Here is a 25,338-nt window from a genome sequence, read left to right as displayed (position 1 = left end):
GTTGGTAGATTGATTGACCAGTACTCTGAAATGTTTTTGATTCTTTGCCAAGGGCAAACAGAACCTATGCAATGGTGCTGGCATGTCACCATATTTGAGTGTCACGCCTTGCTTGTAAACACAGTAAACTCAAGAAGTACACTGTGGTAGTAGATATCCTTGGTGAGTACATCTCTACTGGAATTGGTGGTCAACTTTGTATTTGAGGTCAAGGTCTGAAAGCATTGTCTTAAACACAATTCACAAATTGAAGCTTGGATGATGCTTATACTTGCTTTGTTGATCCCCAGCAGTTAGTACACAAGAGTTGAAAATATGAAAACTTGTAAACATGGTAACTCACAAAGTGAAGCTTGCATGAAGTTCATTTTTGGTCCTCAGGTGAGTACAATAGTCCTGTCGAAAATGGTGGTCAAAGGTCATTTAAGCTGAACAGTGGTGAAAATCTGAAAACCTTGTGAACAAAGTAACTGCTAAAAAGCTTGGTTAAACTTGACACAAGAATCCTATTTTTCCTTTGTGTGTTAAACATCATTTGACATCATTTAACAGATGTCCCGAAGTTTTGCATTTCAGAACTGTGCGGTTGATATGTGGGTCATATAAGTCAATAATTGTCAGTACATACAAATTATTGTGTAAAATGTTACTGTTGATTGGAATCACTAAACCATTTAGCTCTCTGGTTTAACTGTTTTGTGAAACGAAAAGTATGAAAGGAAATGATCCATAACTTGTTTTTCATTTTACTCTATGGACCGACCTATCTACCTGTTATATCATGTTCTCTTTCCAGAGCAATCACATGATACCAAAGCTGAAGATGTTTGTAACAAAACTTTTGCACCTGTTATGAAAACTGTAGAAGATAACTTGAGGGACATTCACAACATCAAGGATAAAAAGGCTCCATACAAAACTTTTTGGTACTGAGTTTTACTCTAAGTCTCTGAAAACTAGTCAGATATGGCCAAACAGACAGATTATTTCATGAAGTAGCCTGAAAGGAACATAAAGCACAGAATACAAGGCAGCAGTGGATACCAGATCTAAGAGGAATACAGCAATAAGTATTGCCACAGCATATCAAGACTTAATGAGCGTACATTAACAGTGGAGTGTTGTGAAGAAGAACTTTTGAGTGCTTTTTGTCAAATGGTTTTAATTCCCATACATGACTCATACATGAATCATAGCAGATACTTGTAAGCAAACACCTCTTGTTAACATTCTAATGATGGAAGTACCCCAAGTATAAATACTTCCATGATTTTTCATGGGTATAATGGCTGTGTGAGCATTCCATTTATAAAGCCATGAAAATATTATTTGGGAAAGTAGTCGATGATAAGATAGTGTTGGAACCAGTAAGATCAGTAACAACAACACTATCATCGCATTATCAAAGAAAATTCATCTATATTCCTGTGTGCCTGAATGAAAAAAGTTGTGTATGTCAAAGAGTATGAAGACCCTCATTGTACAGATTAATTACACAGCAGGTATCTAGTCACATTTTTCCAATTTATTCAAAACCTTGGAAGACATTCCCAACAGACATTAATGTACAATGTTACTTATCTAAACTACAAACATTATTACAGTTTACTAAAAGGACCATGGCAAAAGAACTAAGGAATATGAGTGTAGCTTTTAAGTAGTTGAATACACTTACCGGGAGGATCTATGTTATTATCATTATAAGAATAGTGTACCACTTGAGCTAATATATACTGTAATACAGTATGTTCCTTGTCACATACATATGTAAATGGATTACCTATTGATAGAACAATAATCTTATAAAGTGCAAAATTCAGCAAGGTTGATCAAACCTTAACCAAATGACTTTGCTAACCTTAGTATCTTATCCAGCAATGATTTTCCTTTAAGTAAACAGTATTGAACACTCAGTTCAACTTTTTTTTCAAGTTTTTTTTTTAAAATTAAGAAAGTAAATGTAGTCAATCCAAACCAGCTGTAATAGTCTTGTGTCTGTTACACTGAGACCAGTAACTGATGAGGCAAAGTGCCAATCATTTCTTTGCTTGAACATCATTACCAACCATTACCATCTATTCTTTGCATAAGCACTGTTTTGAAATAGTCTGTTTGATGTTACCAATATTCCATATTCTGTAGGTGACAGAAACTGAATTACTTTTACAACTATTTCAGGATACCCACCGTCAACAATTTGAAAACCACAATCATGTAAAACATAAAATTGACTACTTTCTTATGCAGTTGGTTGTCAATGATGACACCTTGTCATCACTACAAAGATGTTGAAGAGACTGCACTACACAATTAAAAAAAGAGAATCATTTTGCCCTTGCTTTTAGAATGTTAAATTTGTTTTTTTGCTATTTCTTACATTATTATTCTGGAAATCAGGTGCATTTTAGGCAAAAGGTAACATCTTATAGCTAATGTTTACAGATTTCTGCAGAAGGCATGCCATAAGGCAGCTTTTTGAGTATTTTTAATACTAACATCTCATAAAGTGTAAGACATTTAGCTTGATCAAACTTCAATAATTAGCCTTCAATAATTAGCCATCAATTTTGATAAGTTTCTTAATAGCTGATTTAATTCTGGTATGTGTTTTCAGGCAATCAATAGTTGAGCTTAAAATCGATTTTGCACTCACTCACTCACTGGCCTTCATTTGGTGAATGAATCAATTTTAGGTGTCTAAGTTTGAACAATTACAAGTCTTGTAAATTTTTCCCCAGCAGGCTTGGTAAATGTGCTAACCAAATACAAGATGAATTCATTATATACAGTGTTTTATCTTCTTCTTTTTCTTCAAGGATGGACCACAAAATACTAACAATGAATCCATGTAACGCACTGTCAACATAATCTAAAGTAAGACTTCAGTCATTAAATGGCCAAATGAGTAGTATTTATTTTAAGAATTTTTACTGGTAGCTATTTGATTGTATTTTGTGGGGTTCACATTTAATCAAAATCTACAGGTTGAAGACATGAGATACTACGATGCTATCTGTGGCGTTCGCATTCTCACAAGTGGAATTTTTTTCTCCCGGATACACTTATCACATACCCACTCAGCTAAAGGTTCTGAAGTGAGCAATTGATATGCAGTTTCTACAAGACCAACACAAGTTCGATGAAACCAGTAGTTACAACTACTTCTGCAGTGGATAGCTTCTGCATCACCAATTTCTTTGTGACACGTCCCACAAGGAAACACTGGTCCACCCGTAGAGCTGTACATGACCGGCTGAACTGGACCATTGGTGGAATTTGAATGGTTATTGTACATAGAATTGTTGTATCCCGATGGAGGCATATTGGTGTGAAAAGAGTTTTGGTAAGGATTAAAATGACAGTTCATCATTTGCTGGTTGAGCTGCCTGGAAAAGGTATTCTGGCTCCGCAGCGACAGAGCTGCTGTCGGATTGTCCTCAAAGGGATTACTGATGATGATGTTTTCCCCTCCCGGCGGAGGCACATCTACAATACCACCAGAGTCTCGCCCCAGCTAAAATAAAAAAAAAAGATAAAAGAACAAATGAATTAAGTAACTATCCTGTCTACCATATATTGCACACGAAGAAGGCAAAAGAAGTTGGTTTTCAATGACGGCCACAAATCCACTATTACTACTTCTCATAATTCCTTTGAACCTCACATGCTGTACTTTTAATTGCAACAAACCTGCATACAACAGGTTTGTGGTTAACAAACAGCTTCATCCAAAATGTTCTTCTTAGGTTGCCCTGCATCACCAAAAAGAAACTTGTCACATTGATTTTGAAAGGTTACATGGAAATGGCACTTTACTAACCTACATAACATACTGTACATGGTAAATACAATAATTTTAACTGAAATGTAAAGTTAGAAAATTTGAAACAAAAATTGAAGTTCAATGGTTGTTACTACTAAAATTTCTGTGCTTAAATAAGTAAAATAAGTATGATAGCTAGGCGATGAGATCTGGTTACTCCAATTCAAAAAAATTTCTACTGTATTGTACTACAACTTTGTCAAAAATAGTCTAATATCCTAGTCTAATATCCTAGTTAGGTTGCCACATGAAAATGGTACTTCGAAAAGCACAACCTAGTGTACTGTACATGGTAAATTTATATATTAATTTCCACTGAAATGTTAAGTTAGATGCCAGGATGCAAAAGTGCATGAAGGTCTTGATGACTTCATTGCACTAGACTTCAGCTTGTTCACCAGAAATAGCTCTTATTTTTATAATTGTCCTCAACCACTATTTTGATACATGTACAATTACACTGTTGCATGATAAACACAGGTCAGTCTACTGTATATGGCAATACACACCACCAAAAGTAGGTCTTGTTACTCTTGTACTGAATGTGATGCAACCACACACCAAGTATGGGAAGTATCCATGATTGCAAACCTTGAGATAGCATGTTTAAAGTTTTCAGAGTTGACCTCTGGTGACCTTTGACCAACAACAGGATTCTTCTACTCAATATGGCAAATCCATATACAAGAAGGATCCATGATTTCTACCATGAGATATGTTTAAAAGGTTTTCAGAGTTTGAACGTTGGTGACCCAGATGACCTTGTACTCCACCAAAAACAGTTCTTATATATATTCAATATAACGCATCAATATGCTAAATATGAAGTGTCCATGCTTCCTAAATTGAGATACCATGTTTACAAGGTTTTCAATATTGGATATCCGGTGACCTCAGATAACCCTCAACCTCCACTAAAAACTATACAATTCTCCTCAATATGATGCATATATGCTAATTACGAAGAGTATTGATAATCCTATCATTAGATATCATGTTTAAGGTGTTTCACCTCTGGTGACCTCAGATGACCACCAAAACCTCACTATAATGCATCCACATGCCAAGTATGAAAAGTAACCATGCTTCCTAACGAAATATAGTGTTTACAAGGTTTTCAGTTTTTACCTCTGGTGACATCAGATGACCTTTGACCTCCACCAAAAACAATAGGGTTCTTCCTCTCAATATGACACATCTACATACCACGCATGAAATGTATCCATAATTTCTACCTTGAGATACTGTATTGTTTTCTAGCTGGGCATCAAAACCACATCACAACTGCATTGGTTCAGATTCTCCTTGAAACCAAAAATGCAACGTTTGAAGGATTCTTAATATTGACAATTTGCATGTAGTTTTGTTCTTATGCTAGACAATAACATTTATCTACTCCAACCAATTCAAAAATATTCCACTGTATTTACTACAACTTTTTCCAAACTATCTAAGATCCGTACAACTTTTGTAAATCCACCAACTCGAAGCATAGGCGTACGGGACCATTTCAGTTTGGGGGGGCAGAACTTTTTGTGCCCGAAAGTTCCCGTGACACTATCTAAGCGGAGCGCCACCATCGGTTGGCGCGTAGCGTACAAGAAAATTTTTGGCAAACAATGCTTCTCAGATTGCCGGAAACGGCACTTGTAAGGCCTTGCAAGTTGCATCTAAACATTCTTTATTTTATAATCTCACGTTTTAGAAATTTACACTTCCCCAAAAATTTGGTAAATTAGAAGAAGAAACAAGAGCCCAAGGGCACTGTGGTTCCTTGCTTCGGGTATATGACAATACACATAATATTGTCAAGCAGATTGGGCTCAAATAGTCCAAGTAATTGTGGTCCTACATGTTCCCATAAAGTAACCAACACTATAGCCAACACCATTGTGATCACAAAATGTGATCAGATTTCTGATCAAAAGACACTTTTGAGATCTAAATATGGCATCGAAAATGTAAGAAATATAAGAGACCTACAAGAGTGTCAACAGATATGATAACATTGGTGACCTCAGATGACATGACCTTTAAGTTTCAAAATGTTCCACCACCCAATTCACAACTTGTCCCAAAATATCAACCATGTCACACCTTGGCATTGAGATTTAATTGCATTAAATGTCAAAAAATTAACTTTGAACTTGTATACATAACTTCACACACAAAGGTCACCCGGAGGTCAACCAATTGACATTTTTGATCGGTGAGACCTAAATAGAGCATGACTGTAAAAATTCAAACATTTTTTCTTTGCCCATTTTCTCCCCCCAAAATACTACTTTTTTAAAATTAGCTGACCTTTGGTGACGTTGGATCACATGATCATTAAGTTTGAAAATATTCCCCTATACCATTTGCAACTACTCCAAAAATATCAAGCTTGTCACACCTTGGAACTGGGAGTTATTGCATTAAATGTCTGAAAATTAACTTTGACCTCATATAACTTCGCACACGAAAGTCACACAGGGGTCAACCCATTGACATTTATGATCAGAAGGTACCTTTGACATCTGAAAATAGCATCGAAACTGTAAAATTCAACAAAACACGAAAAGGTTACCAGAGGTCAAATTGAGATCAAGGGTCACCCAAATGCGGGTCGACAATTGGATTACATTGAAGCAACTCCCAACCCTAACGGACAATTTGCTTTCAAGTTATCGCAAAAATACTAGTTTTTTATCATTAATTGACCTTTGGTGACCTCTGATCACATGACCATTAAGTTTGAAAATATTCCCCTATACCATTTGCAACTTGTCTCAAAATATCAGCTGTGTAACACCTTGGTACTGGGAGTTATTACACTAAATGTCTGAAAATTAACTTTGACCTCATATAACTTCGCACACGAAGGTCACACGGGGGTCAACCCATGACATTTATGATCAGAAGGTACCTTTGACATCTGAAAATAGCATCGAAACTGTAAAATTCAACAAAACACGAAAAGGTCACCAGAGGTCAAATTGAGATCAAGGGTCACCCAGATGCGGGTCGACAATTGGATTACACTGAAGCAACTCCCAACCCTAACGGACAATTTGCTTTCAAGTTATTGCAAAAATACTAGTTTTTTATCATTAATTGACCTTTGGTGACGTCTGATCACATGACCGTTAAGTTTGAAAATATTCCCCTATACCATTTGCAACTTGTCTCAAAATATCAGCTGTGTAACACCTTGGTACTGGGAGTTATTACACTAAATGTCTGAAAATTAACTTTGACCTCATATTACTTCGCACACGAAGGTCACACAGGGGTCAACCCATTCACATTTATGATCAGAAGGTACCTTTGACATCTGAAAATGGCATCGAAACTGTAAAAATCAACAAAACACGAAAAGGTCACCAAAGGTCAAATTGAGGTCAAGGGTCACCCAGATGCGGGTCGACAACTGGATTACATTGAAGCAACTCCCAACCCTAACGGACATTTTGTTCTCAAGTTATCGCAAAAATACTAGTTTTTTATCATTAATTGACCTTTGGTGACCTCTGATCACATGACCATTAAATTTGAAAATATTCCCCTATACCATTTGCAACTTGTCCAAAAATATCAACCATGTCACACCTTGGAACTGGGAGTTGTTGCATTAAATGTCTGAAAATTAACTTTGACCTCGTATAACTTCGCACACGAAGGTCACACAGGTGTCAACCAATTGACATTTTTGATCGGAAGGTACCTTTGAGATCCAAATCTAGCATCAAAACCAAACATTTTCATTTTTGCTCGTTTCCTCCCAAAATAAGCACATTTTTTTCTAATGTGACCTTTGACCTTTTGACCTTGGTTTCAGATGTAGTTTAATCTCCTGATTCCAAAAAACAAAACGACAAGTCTGTACAACCATCCTTACTCCGAACGAAAAACTTTGACCCCATATAACTTCGCACATAAAGGTCACACGGGGTCAACCTGATGACATTTATGATCAGAAGGTACCTTTGACATCTGAAAATAGCATCAAAACTGTAAAAATCCCCAAAAACATGTAAAGGTCACCAGAGGTCAAATTGAGGTCAAGGGTCACCCAGATGCGGGTCAACAATTGGATACCATTGAAGCAACTCCCAACCCTAACGGACATTTTGTTCTCAAGTTATACCCAAAAAACTAGTTTTTTATCATTAATTGACCTTTGGTGACCTCGGATCACATGACCGTACAGTTTGAAAATGCTCCCCTAACCAGTTCACAACTTGTCCCAAAATATCAACCTTGTCGCACATTGGCACTGGGAGTTATTGCAGTTTTAATATGTTCGGTTTTTGGACCATAACTGACCTTTGGTGACCTTTGTGGGCACCAAAAACAATAGGGCACACCTTCTCCATATGGCGGATCTATAGTCCAAGTTTGGCCTCAATCCAACTTTCCCTTATTGAGATAGAGCGTACCCAAGAAAGTGTCACAGATGCACACACAGACACACACACACACACGCCAACCTGACTACATAGGTTCCTTTTGCTAAAGCAAGGAACCAAAAATGGTAACATCACTTTGAAGGGAAAAAATGGGACAGTATATTTTTTAAGCTCCTATTTAGTTACCTTATTTATTATTTTAACACAGTACTCAGCTACCTCCAGAAAAACATACATTGTTCAACGACACGTAGGCGGGATAATGTCGCTGTGTCGGGTGAGACTGCAATTTGTCTCACAAAAATGTATAAAATATAACAAAGAATATGATAAACCTGTACTTCTAGGCTTGTAGGCACTCCCCCCCCCCCCCCACCATCCATGAAAAAGAATATACCTGACTGCATAGGTTCCTTTTGCTAAAGCAAGGAACCAAAAAAGGCACATTTATAACCTGAGGAAAAGTGGGGGGGGCACGTGCCCCATGTGCCCCCCCCCCCGGTTCCGCCGCCCTTGCTCCAGGTATACAATTGACTAGTTAGAAAAAAATTGATCGTGCAAAAAGCATGGTAGCCCAGATGAACTGCGCTTACGGTGGTGTTACATGGAAATATTCGGGCATCATGATGCTAAATAAAGAAAATCATGGAATTGTCGGGCAAAAATTTGAAAAAGATTCGGGCAAGCTACTGCATATTTATATATATATATATTTCCAGAGGACAAGAAATTCGGGCAAAAGTCCTGAAAAATTTGGGCAGCCTAAGAGGAGAAAAAATATATATATATATATATATTTTTTTTCTCCTCTTAGGCTGCCCGAATTTTTCAATACTTTTGCCCGAATTTCTTGTCCTCTGGAAATTTGGGGACAGTCTGCCCCCCCGCCTCGTACGCCTATGACTCGAAGAAGGGCAAAGGCTTCATCATTCCTCATTCCTACTTTACTTTCAACTGGACAAAAATCGTTAGCAAATGGCATTTCGAAGGTAAATGTAGGAACTGGCTATTTTTGAAGATCCTGCACTGGGATTGGAATAACAGGCCCTCAAAACTTTGACATCAATTTTCACTTGACTACTGGACTTACATAGAAAAAATTTAACCAAGAATTATGTCAGTCTCAGAAGATCTAAGAGTTCAGCTCCCTTGATAATTGCAGACATTGTATTACTCACCTGTGGGCACCAACAATTCAATCAGGATTGTATATGCAATTTTCTGTTGTCCAGAACAGTCTTAACATTTGTAATACAGTCACATAGATGTCTATATGGCCATTGATATTTTCTTTCCCTAACTGAGTTTACATATCAGTTCTGAATTCAACCCCTTGACAATTGTTCTAAATGAATGAATGGCACCTGGCTGTGTTTAGTTTATTGTGAAATGTTTAGACATGTTATTGCCAAAACCACGTCCCTAAATCTTTTGGTATATTGCTAAGAAATTGGCACTATTTGACCATTAGAGATGACATAACCTGTTCACCCCTTGACGCTCCAAGTACGACTGACTAAAATATGTCCACTGATAGAAAATTATACAAGCAAAGAACTCGCTACAGGGCATTAACACATGAAGTAGGAGATTCACCAAAATATAGTTATTGAGAAACTTGTGAACAAAGTTTTGATGTGTCACTGTTGATCTCAAGTGACCTTTGATTTCCACCAAAACTCAAATTAATGCTCCTTAACAGCACCAACCACCTACAAGATCCACTAAAGCTAGGTTTTGAGTACATGTCACATACTAACACACACACACCATCGCAAAGATTCCTTTGCCAAATCAAGGACAAAGGACTGGGAAAGGGAACCTGACTACACATATCCTACATCACTATCCTATGTTATACTATGATTAGGCCTATCTATAGGGTTCGAAACTTTAGTCCATTATTGACCTAATATGACCACAATACCTTGTAGTAACTGCATAAATGAATAACTTCATAAGATCAGGAACACATCAAGATTCCTTAAGTATTACCCATTGGATTTGTTTTAAACTGATTGCAGATCATTTAAACAATGCACATTACACTGACAAACTTTGTCCAAGATATGGTTTTTCAGATAAAGAGCTTTGAAGATTTTCTGCTGACCTCAAATGACCTTTAACCAAACCAGAAACAATAGGAATCATATATACTTTTCTAACAATGGGGAGCCATAAGCTGAGTTTGACATGCAACTTTGCACTTCTTGATATATCATGATTACAAGGTTTTCAGATTTCAATCTGTGTTGACCTCAAATGACATATGACCTCCATAAAAAAAAACTTAACAAGTTTGCACATCCTGAGAACTTTGTACCTTACATTCAACTTTTGCCCAAGTTAAAAGTCTTCATAAAGGCCTTGTTCACATTCAAGAACGCAAGGGCAATTGTTGATATTAAGTCCGCGAGGAGGATTATCAATTAAGAACATGACGCGTTCACATTTAAGAACGAGTGAATTTTCATATTAAGTCCGCTTGCAAGGTTAATATACTGTGAGGCGTGAAAATTTGGTGAGCAGCTAATAGCGTAAATATCCGTTTAACCCTCATACTCTACTTAGTGATGCCTAACTGTTAACTGTGAACTTGAGCAAGTTCAAAATGTGATGCAGTATTTCTTCAATTTAATGGTAAGTTACTGTGTGAAACATGCAATAATGTTGTAGCCATATATTTAGCCCTATACAACTTAAAAGAGTGTTCATTCATACTTATTAAAAATCCTCAGATCTGACTGGTACATTGTTGTCTGCTGACCTATGGATAATGAACAATGAACTCACCAGCGGATTAATATAAGTTGCAAAAAAAAGAAACAAAGTATCACGGCAAGCTGAATTCTGATCCTGGCTAGTTGCCTCAGTTAATTCAAAGCAATCAAAAAACAGAACTTTTGTGAACGAATCAGATCAAGTAAGGCCTGTATGATATCAAGCCTCTCGGTGTTAACACCCTTTGACCAAAAGATTTCCAGAATTTCTGAGGTAGCTAACTTTCAGCCTGAAATATACTAACTGTAGCCTGCAAGCAACAAGGATAACCTCATTTAGATAACCTCATTAATGTTATAAATACAGGGCTGTACATTAACTTTTAAAACAACTTGCCCAGTCGGGCAAGTAGCCCGAAAACTGAACATACCCTACCGACATCTGTCTTGTGCTTGCAGAAATTCTTGACAAGAATCCAAGTAAGAAGCTTTTTTACATAAAGTTGAGTTTTAAGCATCCCATATTCGGAGCTTCAAACAATGCACCAGGTCACCCACACTGACAATGTACAGTAAGAATATTTAAATACGGTCGATAAAAACTATGTAGCCTATGAATAGTGACTAACATGCACAATGCTTCTGGGCATCCAGTGAGAATAGAAGTTACAACACTTTGAAAACCGGGCTACTAAATGACTCCAAAACTTGCGTATCTTGTAAAAAATTGCAAAGAATATCATGGACCCAGTTTTGCTTCCTTGAAACCCTCAATGAATGATAAAAAGATTGTAGATTTAAGTTGGCGTATTTTTTACCGGTTCCGTTAGGAAACATTTCATACACAAAGCATTTGCTACTTTGGCAAGGCTAATTTGTCAGTACAGCAGGCTAATGAAAATTGTACAATATGTTTTCGTTTTGAAGGACTGGTAAAAACAAGGGGTACTGTAGTTAAAATTCTAAGATAGGATATATATATGCTAATGTCTTTTCTACATGAAATCAGTTTTATTCATCACAAGATGACATTTAACATTTCTGCAAACAAGTTTGTGACTCAGTGAAACATTTCCTATAAGAATTACAGCCTAAGTGTTCAAAGCCAGTTGGTCAGAGTAACGAATCATACAACAGAAGTTACAGGAAGGATATACTAGAATTATTAGAAACCTATTTAAAGCACACATATTGGTGGGGAACTTGATCGTTCAGTTAAAACATTACAGCTACAGCACATTCATGTAATTATACTGTAGTAACAGATATGAATGTCACATAGTACGTACGTACATAATTAAACAATCACCCTTTTCCTTACATGACATGAGCCGTATACATGATATAGGTCACTACTTTGTTCCAACTAAGTGTTGACTGATATTGTTTCCAAGTGGAGGTTAACTACTTCTATTAAGGGGTTCCTGTATTATCATTCCCCCAAGTTCAATACTGAGCATTGCAGCTTAAGTTGACTTAAAAGCAAGTCTCATTTCAAGTGACAAAGTCAATGAGCTGTTAGTGTGTGATTTCCGTCACATACAGTTTGTCGCCTAGTTAACTCAATGATGAAGTCCCATTCACTTACTGTGTAAAAGTAAATGAATTGTCGAGACAAAGCAACGTTCTCGCAAAGGACAAATCAGGAACGATCTCACAAGAATTATGTTTTTGGTTAAATAGTAGATACTTTGTTAATATTTACACATCTATCACTAGCTAAATCGGGCAAGTTGAGGTTAGAGAGAACTTGCCCGACATAATTTACACTTGCCCTGTGCAACATGACAATCATTAATGTACAGCCCTGAAATAATGGCTTTCAGCAGCCATTGAATCAAAAACAGGCCTAATGTAAGTACCTGTAATAGTACCTGTAACAGTAGATATCAGAAGTTCTTGAAGGCTTTAAATAAACATATGAGGCAAAATTCAAATGCCATGAGACAGCAATCCAATGAATTGATCCAATGAAAGACAGTTATACACCACAGTAGAGTAGTCAATGTCAGAACACTGTTAATATTAGTATTATATATTAATACTACGCATGCCGTTACTGATCCGGAATACAGTGCTAGCAAAATATATTCAAGAAATGCACATTCCAAGGAACAGTGAATGCAATTTTTCAAAGAAGTAATGACTCATCTTTTGGTTCACACTTTATTTGGGCATTGACATTGTTTTGAGACTTTTAACTATAACAAAAGTAAAGAAAAATGGGGTATCCTTCAAGACAATTGTTGGTTATTTTAAACTTGTTATTGACTTGTAACATTCTGGGATGAAAATTAATGTTTATTTAGTGCTTTGTATGAATGAACAGGGTTAATAAACGGTCTACCGTGCATTAATCGCAGGATAATGCACTCACAGGGGTATGACCCTATCGCTGGATGCAATCAGCCTATGGCTTCGTGCATCACTTGAGTTATACCCTGCTCATGTGATAAACACATGGTAGACATTGATTAACTCCAAACTAATGCATTGTTATATTATATTGCAACATTGTATTGAAACTGGTCTACAAAAGTCATTGCTTTCATAGGCGCATGCATGTAAGCCTTGAGATGATATGTTTATAGAATTATTGGTTAAGTTTTACTTGTGTGAGTTTTATGAAACCACTTGTTCTTAACAATAACATACATCCACATGCATCTGTAGGAGATTCCTTTGTTTAGATATTCAAGAAAAAATTGGTTACTTCTACTCAATATGGGACATACTGTAAGTGTACCAAGTATGTAATGAGCAATGTTCCCTTCTGGAGATATCGTATAATTAACAACCACACATACACACGAGCACACACACCATAATTATAACAAAGATTACTATGATCATCGAATCCAAAAATTAACATAATTTGTTCAAACAGTAAACATCTTCACCGGTTTACCTCAAATAGCCATTGATTTCCACCAATTTTAACAAATAACCAGTTCTGGAGACCTAGACAACCTGATCTTCATACTGAATATATATTCCAGCCATGTTGCAATTCTTGATATAAGTTATGAACAAGCAAGGGCATTCAGTACAAACATCTTTTCTTAACAAACAAATACCATCTTAGCAGACAAAAATACTATTGACATGGTTTCAAAATGCATTTCGTCTGTACAGATTCATGTCCAAATAATAGGCAAACCAAGCGATTACTGGATCAATGATAAAGCAGCAAAACTTCCTCATATTATTTATATTTGACAATTATATCACAAATTTCAGCAATCAGTTGTGTTTTCCAGTCTATAATTGTCTATAGAGCAATTAACTGAAGCCACTAGAATCCCTTTACTAAGTCCCTGTACTATAGCCCAACATTTTGCTATGTACAGTAGCTTCTAATCTCAATTATTTCCTATAGGGCTGTTGTACATGGCTCTTAACTTAAAACCAACATGAAACTTGCTCAATTTAAGTACAAATGAAACTCTGCTCATCTTTGTGATACTTATACACGTCTTGATACTAACCACTTTCTTTGCCTTCTTCGCCTTCTTTGTGGGACTTAGTGGTTGACTTGCTGTGGAACCACGACTGCTATCTGTGCTTTCTCTGTCACTGTCAGTAGAAGTTGCTGTGAAGAACAAAACAGTTAAAAGTATCAGTTAAAGGTATCAGATAGTTGCCAGCAGTTACGGTGGCTATGTTTGACCAAAGTAGTTGCTATGGTGTCTGAAAAGGTTTTCAAGAAAATGTCTGAAAATGTCATGCTTGGGTGAGGTTTATGCATAAATTAGTTTTTTAGCCTAAAAGTACCAAAAAGTGCATGAGACTAGAACAGCCTTCTGAGCATGTCTGATTAGTTTTTTCTTCCCAATAATCTATTTGGTCATTAAATCTTAACCTACCAAAGCTTCCGTACATTGGTACTTCTCTTCAACCTGCTAAGTAGTTGCCAAATGCACAAAATTCAAAATCCTTCAGAACCTGATCAGACCCAAATGACAGCGTGTGACGTGAAGGACTAAGTTCAGTGAAATTTGACAGCTTTGTGTACCTAAAGTACATGGTAATCATATTTTATGTTATTTTTGCTAAAATTGGAAGTAACTGGTGTTAAACTAAGGGCAAAATCTAGTTCAATGCATGCAACGTACAGTATACGGATAGGCCTCAAGGTCATAATGTGTTGCTGTGATAGTAGCCTAGACTAAGTTTAAATCATCTGTAGCACAATGTTGCATGAGGTCTATATCCTAAATAGAGTGGCTGCTTAGTGTTAATTACCTTGCACAGAGCATGTTTTGAGTCTTATTTAGCAAATAATCCACTAAGGTATGCCATTTTCTGCTCCTGCATATGTGCATCAATGGTTTCTTGAGCCTACTCACTGTCATTAATTTTCTCTTGTTTTGTAATTATATATCAGAGAAAGTTGATGTGCTAAGTCCTCAGAATTCACAACTATATACTTTGAATTGATGTGGTATCAATGGACTCAACTTGTTAGATGAGGTAACAACACATCCCAAACAACTCTGACAGCAGAAAGAGATATCCTGATGTTTCCATAGGTCTACTGAAGTAACTACAGGAACCAGTGCTTGCTAGAACAAGGTAATTTGTCATTGTTGCTCTTTGCCGAGCAACAAATTTTAATGTTTTAACATGATATATGCCCCCTCCTCACCACTCTTCCCTTGTAACTCTCTTTGAAAACAATGTAACAACCTATGCACAAACTTAAAGTGGGCTGGATATGCTTTTGAGTGAACAGTGTGTCTAAGATAGCATTTCAGAAAGCTTTCTGTTTAATAGACTATTGTTCATACTGGTACAATGAGGCTGTGGTTTACGAATCCCGCTTTTGGCAAAGACCACCTTCAGTTTTCTTCTTTTATTCTTAGCAACTTAACAGTTGTACTGGAGAGACATGCAATGTCAGTTTAACATGTTCCAAACAGTTCAGGAATACATTGGGGTCAGTGGCGGAGCTAGGGGTATTGGTCAGGAGGGGCGAGAATGGTCTGTAGGGGCGCTTTCGACACTATGTAAGCGGAGCGCCACCACAGGTTGGCACGTAGCGTACAGAAAGTTCTTGAGTAAAGATACTCCCTAGATCGCCGGAAATGACACTTTTCGGGCCTGGCTAATTTGCAGATAAACAAAGAATAAATAGGTGTCATCGCCAAATTACATCAACAAAATGTGACAAATGTCAATAGGTAGATGAGAGCGCAAAAAAAGTCAATAATCACAAATAAGTAAAAAGTGGTAAAGGGCTGAAAAGGGCGCCAGTCCATTTGAGTCCGTCGGGGGGGGGGATCCGCCCCCCTGACTGTATGGACGCTCCGCCACTGGGTTCGGAACGGATCGTGGCTCAAGAGGAAGATCCTGTTCAGTAGAATTAGTGACTTGCACCCTATTCCAGCTTGATTCTTGATTCATATATCCACTTTACTTCGAAGAGCATTTTCAATTTTTAGAGTGGTGATGGTATGAGGGGGGGGGGTGGTGGGTGGGGATGGAAGGGTTTGTAGCACAAGAGTAAGATCCTGTTCATTAGAATTAGTGCCTGTCACCTAATTCCAGCTTCTTTCTTCATTTTTATATCCCTGTTACTTCGAAGAGCTTTTTTCAATCTTCGAAGTGTTGATGGTTGGAAGGGTTGGGAAATGGAAGAGTTGGAGGTGAAAGAGTAAGATCCTGTACAATAGAACTAGTGACTAGAATCCAATTCCAGCTTCATTCTTGATTCTTACATTCTTGTTACTTCGAAGAGCATTTTCAATTTTTGGAGTGGTGGTGATTGTAAAGGTGGAATGGAGGGGTTTTCTCTCATGAGTACGATCCTGTTCATTAGAATTAGTGACTTGCACGCAATTCAAGCTTGGTTCTTGAATCTTGATTCTTATATCCCTGTTACCTCGCAAAGCATTTCATTCGTTGGTGTGGTGGTGGTGGGAGAGGGAATGAAATGGTTGGTGGCGCAAGAGTAAGATCCTGTTCAAAATAATTAGTGACTTGCACCCAATTCCAGCTTCCTCTTAATTCTTATATCCCTGTTACTTCGAAGAACATTTCAATCTTTGGGATGGTGGTTAGGGAGGGGGATTGGACAGTGGCGGAGCTAGGGGTATTGGTCAGGAGGGGCGAGAATGGTCTGTAGGGGCGCTTTCGACACTATCTGAGCGGAGCGCCACCACAGGTTGGTGCATAGGGTACAGAAAGTTCTTGAGTAAAGATACTCCCTAGATCGCCGGAAATGACACTTTTCGGGCCTGGCTAATTTGCAGATAAACGAAGAATAAATAGGTGTCATCGCAAATTACATCAACAAAATGTGACAAATGTCAATAGGTAGATGAGAGTGCAAAAAAAAAAGTCAATAATCACGAATAAGTAAAAAGTGGTAAAGGGCTGAAAAGGGCGCCAGCATACGCCCCCCCTGACTGTATGGACGCCCCGCCACTGATTGGGGTATGTCCTGTAGGTCAGTTTTCATCACTTTTCAGAGCCAGAGACGAAACAGCCCGTCACGCTGACCCTTTTCTGGATGATGTTTCTGCAGGTAGGGCAAGCCAGACCAAGTGGACTGTGATCAGGGATACTAATAAAACCTGCAAGAATCATAAATGCACCCAAATTGGACAAGCTTTTCAAAATTGGTGACAGCAAGTGTTGTTGCAGCTTTAGACCTGGTTACTTACATACACAGTATAGCCCATTTGTGTATTACACACTGTGCATACTGAAATCTCTGAAAAAACATCTTTACCCACCTAAATTGATAATTGCATAGGATTTTGTTGTTTATATCGTGATGACTACAAAAAGTATGATTTGGAATTTAAAAACAAATTTATCTGTCACTTCAGGTGGCATACTCGTTTTAGTCTATATAAATATCCCCGGGTGTTCTCCTACAGGAAAAGTGCCAAAATGCAGTAGGAGAACATCTTTTTTGATATGTTATCAACCAGGATCTACTGTTTTTGGCTTGCATGTTGAAGAGCATGAATGGAAGTAATGTGGTGCAAAAATTGGGTCAATGGAGGCAATTTTAGACCCCATAAGGCCTCCCAGGAGCAGTGAATGAAAATTGTTTTACTACTGAGTGAAGAGCTACTGTATGTTAACAAGTTAGGAAACCTTCAGGCTCTGATAGCAAAAAATTTACATTGTCATGATACAGAAAATTGATGGTGCCGTGAAAGACCATGGAGCTATAAACAGAGTTATAGCTTTATAGCTCCATGGAAAGACCAACTTGTCAGGTATCCAGTGATAGGTAGCATTTAGTGGGGAGAACTTCTACCTAGAATTAGAGGCCACATTGTGATTTAGTGTGTAAGTCAATGGGGCTTTTAATGGGCGTATGCGACCTTGCTCGTCATGCATGCTAGCTGTGAATCCTTGAGTCCTATCAATGCTGCTCAAATTCAAATTGAAGGATCCTCTGTCCACCACACAGGCTCTGCGGTAACAATTTCAATAAACAGTATTCTTTTGCCAGTGCAATTGACCTAATAGTCTAAAGCAAGCTATATTGTAAACACATAGTTCTGGGGAATTATGTAAGATAACATTCTTCTGCAGGATTGCCAGGACTACCATTATGACCTGGAACCTGGATCCAGCTCTTTCTGTGAGCTGTTTGAAGCACAACATGAACAAGCATTATCACTATCAAAACAACAGGACTATACCGATACCATCTGTGACAAGGAAATACTGATTAATTTCTCAGCATGTCACATGTTTACAAAGCTTTCACAGTCTGACCTCTTCACCTTCTTCACCATTTTTATAGGGATGTTGTACTCACCACAGGTCTTTATTAAGAACTTAAAGAGGCCATGACATGAAACATCAAACTACTCGAGAGTAACTTCTTCTGAATCTATGAGAAAACCCATGTTCAAAACTCATCACCTTCAAAACCTCAAGGACTAATTAGAAATTAATGTTTTAATAATCACATCCGAAAACAGAACTCTGAAAAACGTGATTTCAAAACAAGACAACGATGACATCATATCACCTCTGGTGACCTCAAATGATGTGTGACCTCCACCACAAGCAGTGTCACATACACACACCTTCTGCCTACTGCAAGGAATCAGCCAGAAAATGACTAAACATATTCATAGTGTGGTAGGCTATACATGGTAATATACTGTACATGAACTTGTGTACACCAAACTGAAGAGAATTATCTAGATGAGGAAAAGTATTAGAAATCAATTATTTTGTTAAGTTGTTGAAAAAGCAACAATCATTTAATTCATTGGTAAGGATTTTACAGTATAGAATTGTGATTCCAATTCCTAATGCAGATTCCTTTAAGATTTGTTTTTATAGACTGAGAGCTCTACATGAGATTAGTAAATAGCTCCTTTACAATACTTAACTGAGCTAAATTTGACCAAACTATGTTCTTCAAAAGAAACTTATACCACTGGAGAATTGATAGATTTTGTAGCTTAATTTTGGAGTTATCATGTTTAAAGGTTTTCAGACTTTGACACCTGTTGACCTCTCTCAATTTCAATCATGGGGCATCTATCTACCAAGTATGACATTGATTCAACTCGTGGTTGATGAGATATCGAGTTTAAAATCTGTTTTTGATTATTCCCCAATAAGCCCCACCAACTCATGAATATTACTGAGGTCAAAATTGTTGTTGCAAAGAGCATTAAATTACTGGTCATGTAGCTATGCCCATTCTTTGATAATAGTGAGAATGAAATTCTTAAATATATAACCATGTACCTATCATCAACATACCAAGTAGGAACTAATCGGACATACGACTGAAGAGATATTGCCATTATAAGAATTAACATTAAGCCCTGCCCACTGATCAATATGAATGAGATTGGAACAACAAGCAATGGGCACATCTACACATCATGGGGCATCTACCTACTGTACCAAGCATGACATTGAATTAACTTGTGAATTCTTCAGATATCGTGTTTACAAGCTGGCCATCGCATACACACACACCCATACACATGCACACAAAGGTTACTGAGCCTTTGGCTTCGTAACTAAACATGCTGCACCATTTTTCACAAACCCATTAATTACCACCTTGTGCAAGTGTCCAGTCTGCCGATATTCTACCATATACATTTTTGGTTTCGATGATCATCGTAACCTTTGTAGTCATGCGTGTGTAGTCCTGTGCACTTGTTTTGTATTCTGACTGAGGACTTGAAGAAAAGAATTCCAGGTCCTCAGATGTGATTGTAAATAGATATATTTATGCTTCTTCCTCTCCTTCATCTGCTGTGTTCATTTTACTCTTTATAAGTAGTTAAACTTTGAAAACATAACTTTCTTTGTTCTGCCTGTTTGCTCTGTATGTAGTGAACAACTTCCCAACTTCCTGCCCTTTTCTTAAAAGCAGGGTATCCCATTATTAGTATTCAAATGTAGTATTGGATGGTTAACCCTGATTGGTTCTAAGTGTTGCTACTGGGACCAAGGGTGTAGTTGGGCCAATGAGAGGAGTTAGGTTGGTCACATGCTTATATGCTGTGGTTAAGGAGCTCACTTTGAGGAGTCTTAGAAAGGGATGCAGTTTTCTTGTGAGCCAGTCAACAGGGCATTAGTAGAATCTGGGCACTCTTGAGGTTAAAGTTGTCCACTGTGTAGATATTTATAGAGTTGTTGTTAACTAAGCTGTTACCCTTCTGATGAAAATGTATCTTAACTTTTCTGGAGGAATGATTTGTTGGAGGAATTATTTGTAAATTAGATACATCTTGTTTACTGTGCCTATTCATGCTAATGGAATTGATGGAGCGGAGAGCTGTCATTTAGTCACTGTTTTGATCATATTGTACCTGGACTTTCTACTCTCCTTGGGAAGGACACCATTCGAACTTATTTGTTATTTACTGGAAGTTCATCTATCGCCCACCGTCCCTTTTTGTGCTTGCTGTTTTCTGCCGGCCATTCATTGACCCTTTTTATCATTTATGGTGCATACCAGTCATCGGGTGTCTACCGTTTAATTTAATAACTTTGGGACACAAAAAACCGTTCTATAGGACTTATTCACATGGTCAAGAGGTTTTTAGCCAGCAACAACAAAGCAAACAGCCGACAGGAATACAGTGCTACTGGAAGATACAGACCCGCCTGACAGATAAGCCTATCTCTTATTTTATTAACGGCACAATATACTAGTCCTGTGGTCACTTGACACTCCCAAGTTAATTGTAACTTTTGTCCCAAAATTAAGTGTAAATTGATACCTGTTTTTAGGTATAATTGTATAACAGTGCGTTCATTTGAAGTGTACTTTGCCAAATTTCTCACCTTACATATTTACTTAAATGTTGAGGCCGAGTTATATACTGAATCTAACAGCAAGTCTTATTCTTTATTTAGCTTGTTGTATTCAAAACATAGTGGTTAGATGTCCTCACACTTCGTAACCACTAGGGGGAATCCCAACAAGCCTGCTGGTCAGCTAGCTGCTGACAAGAACCCCATATCTTGCATCTCTTACATTATTTCTAAAGAATCACCACATCCTTGAAAGACTTCTATTGTTATGGGGTATTGTTATGGTTAGGGTTCGTGGATTTGAACAATGAAAAAACAATGGGGTCCTCGGTCTGAATGTAAAACACACCTGTGCGGGTATGCATTTTGTTTGTGGAGGTCAGTAAGTTATGAAATTGTGAGGTGAGTTTTTTATCCCAAGAGGATGTGCATTATGCCTCATACTTGAAATAGGAGACTATTGGCAATAAGCTTTTCTGCATCCGTAGAATCTTAAACTCAAAACTGACAACCCAAACATATTTGCATAGACTTCAACATGCCCCTCCAAAGCCTTACTTTGAGTGCAAAAAGGTGTACTCTTTACGTACAGTGGTGCTATTGGACGTTTTCCATCGTATTTCAGGTTGGATGACATACAGTAGTATCGTTGTGACTTAACAGTTCATCTAGTTACATTTTTTACTATGACCAATCTCCATGCGTAAAATTGTGTAAAATGGTCTTAGTTTGACAGTGATCTGTTGATCTCAATTTGTGTAGTCTCTTCCACAAGTTTCAGCAAAGCTAGGCCTTAAATGTAACGTCCGACATTCGTCACTTTTATGGGACAACTTGAACAAACCAAACAATAAAAAACGGGACGAAAAATCATAAAAAAAACATGAAGGAAAAAAGTACATCTGTAAAAAACAAAAAGGAAAATTTCAGGAGTAAAGTTTCAGAAACAAAAGAAAAATGTTCAGAGAGCGTGCTCGCAATTTTAACGAGTAATGATGTGTCCCCAACCCACTCTCAAGGGCAATGTCAATTGCTAGTTTCGCACACTTCAGGGTATACGGGTCACACGGACACCCACTGCACTGCGCGGGAAGGTTGCTGTAACAAATCAGCTTCCCGGGAAATGTTTTGAACAATATTGCCAGTCACATTTTAAAAAATTTATATTGTATTTTAGTTAGTAAACGTTTTCTTTCCTATTGATTTGACTTCAGTTCAGTGTTCCCTCTAAGGTGCTGGGTGTCCTTCAACTGACTTAGTAATCCCACAAAGAAAAAATTTGTCTGCTGGAAATCCCCGCATTGTTTTCTTGCATTCGTGATAAGTTTATACTCAATGCACAAGGTATTCACTTGACTGTGACAAAACTCTGAAAATCAGGAGAGAAATTACCAATTGTGTACGAAAGGTAAGTTGGTACACCTTTCAAACTGTACGAAAGATCGAGCAAAACACTTTCGAAAATTTCACGCGAAACTGGCATATTGTGCTGAATGCAACTAATGTCATGTAAACAAGGCTCTAGTACACCTATTAATGAATAAACCGTAAGACACATCTGTTGTTAAGGGGGGGAAAAAGAAAGTATTTTCTAGAATTTCCAAAAATACGGAAAAAATAATATCCTACCATAGTTAAGTGTATAGCAAATAGCCTAACCACCTAGTCGGTTACAGATCTCACGTAACTACAAAAACACAACCAATTGAATATTGCGAAGTTTACGTTTCCTACAAGAACATGGAAACAATATTAAGCATTTAGTTAATCATGCCAAGTGGCCTAAAACATGTGATTACAAGGTTTACTTTCATAAAGATGGCCATAGCTACTGTAGGGGCCTTGATATCGTGCTATGCGTATATGGTATGGACTGTGCCTCGTGTTTCATGGGGAATAGATTGTTTTGTTCATGCGGAGGAGTCAGTTGGCTTGAGGTGTGTTTTACTTACCTAACTGTTACGGGGATATTTTACCTACCTTTCTTGAACGTCTACGATAGTAATTCGCATAACTTTACCGATCCTTTACTGACTGACCTAATTAATTCTAGTCCATGAAACGTTCCTTGGAAACGTGCCAAAAATTATTAACAAACAGGTGTTAGACAGGGGATGAGCTCACAGTTGTTTGGCAAGTTACCTGGGAAAATGTGCAGCACTTGTAGCCTACCGTAGTATTTAAGTATGGCTAAACACTGCAGTTGTAAATTGATGTATGTATAGTGCAAGCCATTCATTGTTAGGCAGTCTAGAAACGGGGCTTTGCCGAATGTTGTTTGTTTCATAATATCGGAAGTTTTGTAAGTTAAACTTTTTAAAGATTGTAAGACAGATTAAATCTCTTTTCATTTTATAACATCATATAGCTACTCTAACTTATCATTTTAAAATTTTCATCAGTTTCGTGACAATTTAAATTCAAAAAGTTGTCAGTATTTTGCATCCTCATTGCGAATTTGTTATCGCCAGACACGCAAAAATACCAAAATTTTCCGGGGGCCTTCGCCCCCTGGACCCCCACAAGGGGTTCCACCCCTTGACCCCACCGAGGAACTAAGGCAAACCCCTGGACCCCACGCCATTATGCTCACACGCTATGGGTGCTCGTTGTGTTTGCTGCACGAACTCCAGTGGGAAATCGGGAGCAGTGTGTTCGCGGGAAATTGAACAAGGTTTTCCAACACTGGTTGCTGCTAGGATTTTTTGGAAGATAGATGCTTACAACCTCAGATTTTCTTTGCATAAAAGATTGCTTGGATTTAGGCAGTGTAATGGAGTAATACTCATAGAGATCCTTTTTGCACACCAATCTGCAACTAAAAGATAAGATAAATAATGGGGCAAATGTACAAAGTTGTGCTTATCGAGTAGCAGTTCAAAGTAGCATTGAGGTACTGTATAGCTTAGGACTCATGCACACCTAACTACTGAATATAGTATATATGCCTAGTAATATAGGAGCCATAATGTAACAGAAGCCAAGCTATCTTCATTGGTATTTTTGCAGATAATTTGTTTTTAATTGTTCGAGACAGTAGGCCTAGGCTAGCTGCTTATTTATGATTCTTGGACATGTTTTACTTTGTTCAACACTTACTTTCAGTGGAAAAAATTTCATATTGCACAGAAACATAATTTTCCAATGTGTAGAACCATGCACTTGCCTACGTGCCTCACCTTTGTTTATAGAAAGTTTATTACTGCTGCTGGAACTAGGCCTACCCAATCCTGATATTTTTTTAAATTTTGTAAATTCACCCAGAGACCCCAAAAGTAACATATAGAACAAAAGTGGACATATTTGAGGAAATACCTACATGTCTGTAATTATATTTAAAATAAATTTAAGGTTTACGTGATTTTCAGTTGATTTACATTATAAATGACAGACAAGAACATGATTAGCTGGCTTATTTTGTCAGGGACATTGGTTGGGTACAGTTATTTTGAAAATAATATAACAATGGCATCCAGGCTGCCAAAGATCCATGTCAAGGAAAATCAACATAAAACGATCAGGAAACTGACACAATTTAAATGCGTTCCCTTGTGCAAGGTGTAGTTTAGGACTGTACGACTTAGAGGCTTGGACTAACTCAAAACAGGGAGCACAGTGGTGTCTTTTTTGTAGCAAAAGCTCCTTTCGCCTACCAACAATGTCACTTGAGGGGCAAGTTACAGTGTCAAGTTACAGTAAACCAGTAATGCTACCGTAGGCTAACTATTATGCCTAATCCCAACGGCTTTCCTAACCGCAAAAGCTTCCGCTAGGCTACTGTGGCCTTATTATACTAAGTTGTAGGAGTGTAGGCCTAGCCTATAGACTGTTCCTCATGTTTGTCGTAATAGCCACTTGTACTACTACTAGGCTAGTACTAGCAATACGCCAATTAGCCTAACGTTAGGCCTAGCCGAGTTAGACTTACTCCGAGGACGTTTAGCTATCTTTTTCTCTCTGGGCATCAAGACTGCTCGATTGAAAGTTTAACTTCAGAAGGTCATTGTCTTTGCTTTTTGTAAACTGTACAAGTTTCATATCTGAATTTGAGTGGCGCTGAAGTAAACAATCAATGCTTGTGCAACTTGAACAGCACTGAGAATTCCTTCGCGTACTGAGTCAAGGCCATCGGTCAGGG

The 25,338-nt window shown here is 37.7% G+C and overlaps 2 protein-coding genes across 4 annotated transcripts in view; one reads left to right on the top strand and one right to left on the bottom strand.

The window, feature by feature from the left end:
- LOC139979204 (large ribosomal subunit protein uL24m-like) overlaps positions 1-2,782 on the top strand; it is a 14,761-nt gene extending 11,979 nt beyond the window's left edge. For all 3 annotated transcript variants that reach the window (XM_071989964.1, XM_071989962.1, XM_071989963.1), the window contains exon 6: positions 797-2,782. In XM_071989964.1, coding sequence (XP_071846065.1) covers positions 797-933 — 137 coding nt within the window. In that variant the 3' untranslated portion in view covers positions 934-2,782. The remainder of the gene's footprint in view (positions 1-796) is intronic.
- LOC139979205 (uncharacterized) lies at positions 1,511-25,338 on the bottom strand. Its single transcript, XM_071989965.1, has 3 exons — positions 25,129-25,338; positions 14,423-14,526; positions 1,511-3,514 (listed from the first exon to the last, which is right to left on the bottom strand). The coding sequence occupies exons 1-3, from the start codon at positions 25,163-25,165 to the stop codon at positions 3,002-3,004; spliced, it is 654 nt and encodes a 217-aa protein (XP_071846066.1). The 5' UTR covers positions 25,166-25,338; the 3' UTR covers positions 1,511-3,001.

The sequence above is a fragment of the Apostichopus japonicus genome, chromosome 13, assembly GCF_037975245.1.
Source record: "Apostichopus japonicus isolate 1M-3 chromosome 13, ASM3797524v1, whole genome shotgun sequence".
NCBI lineage: Eukaryota > Metazoa > Echinodermata > Holothuroidea > Aspidochirotida > Stichopodidae > Apostichopus > Apostichopus japonicus.
This window is presented reverse-complemented; position numbering and strand designations above follow the sequence as displayed.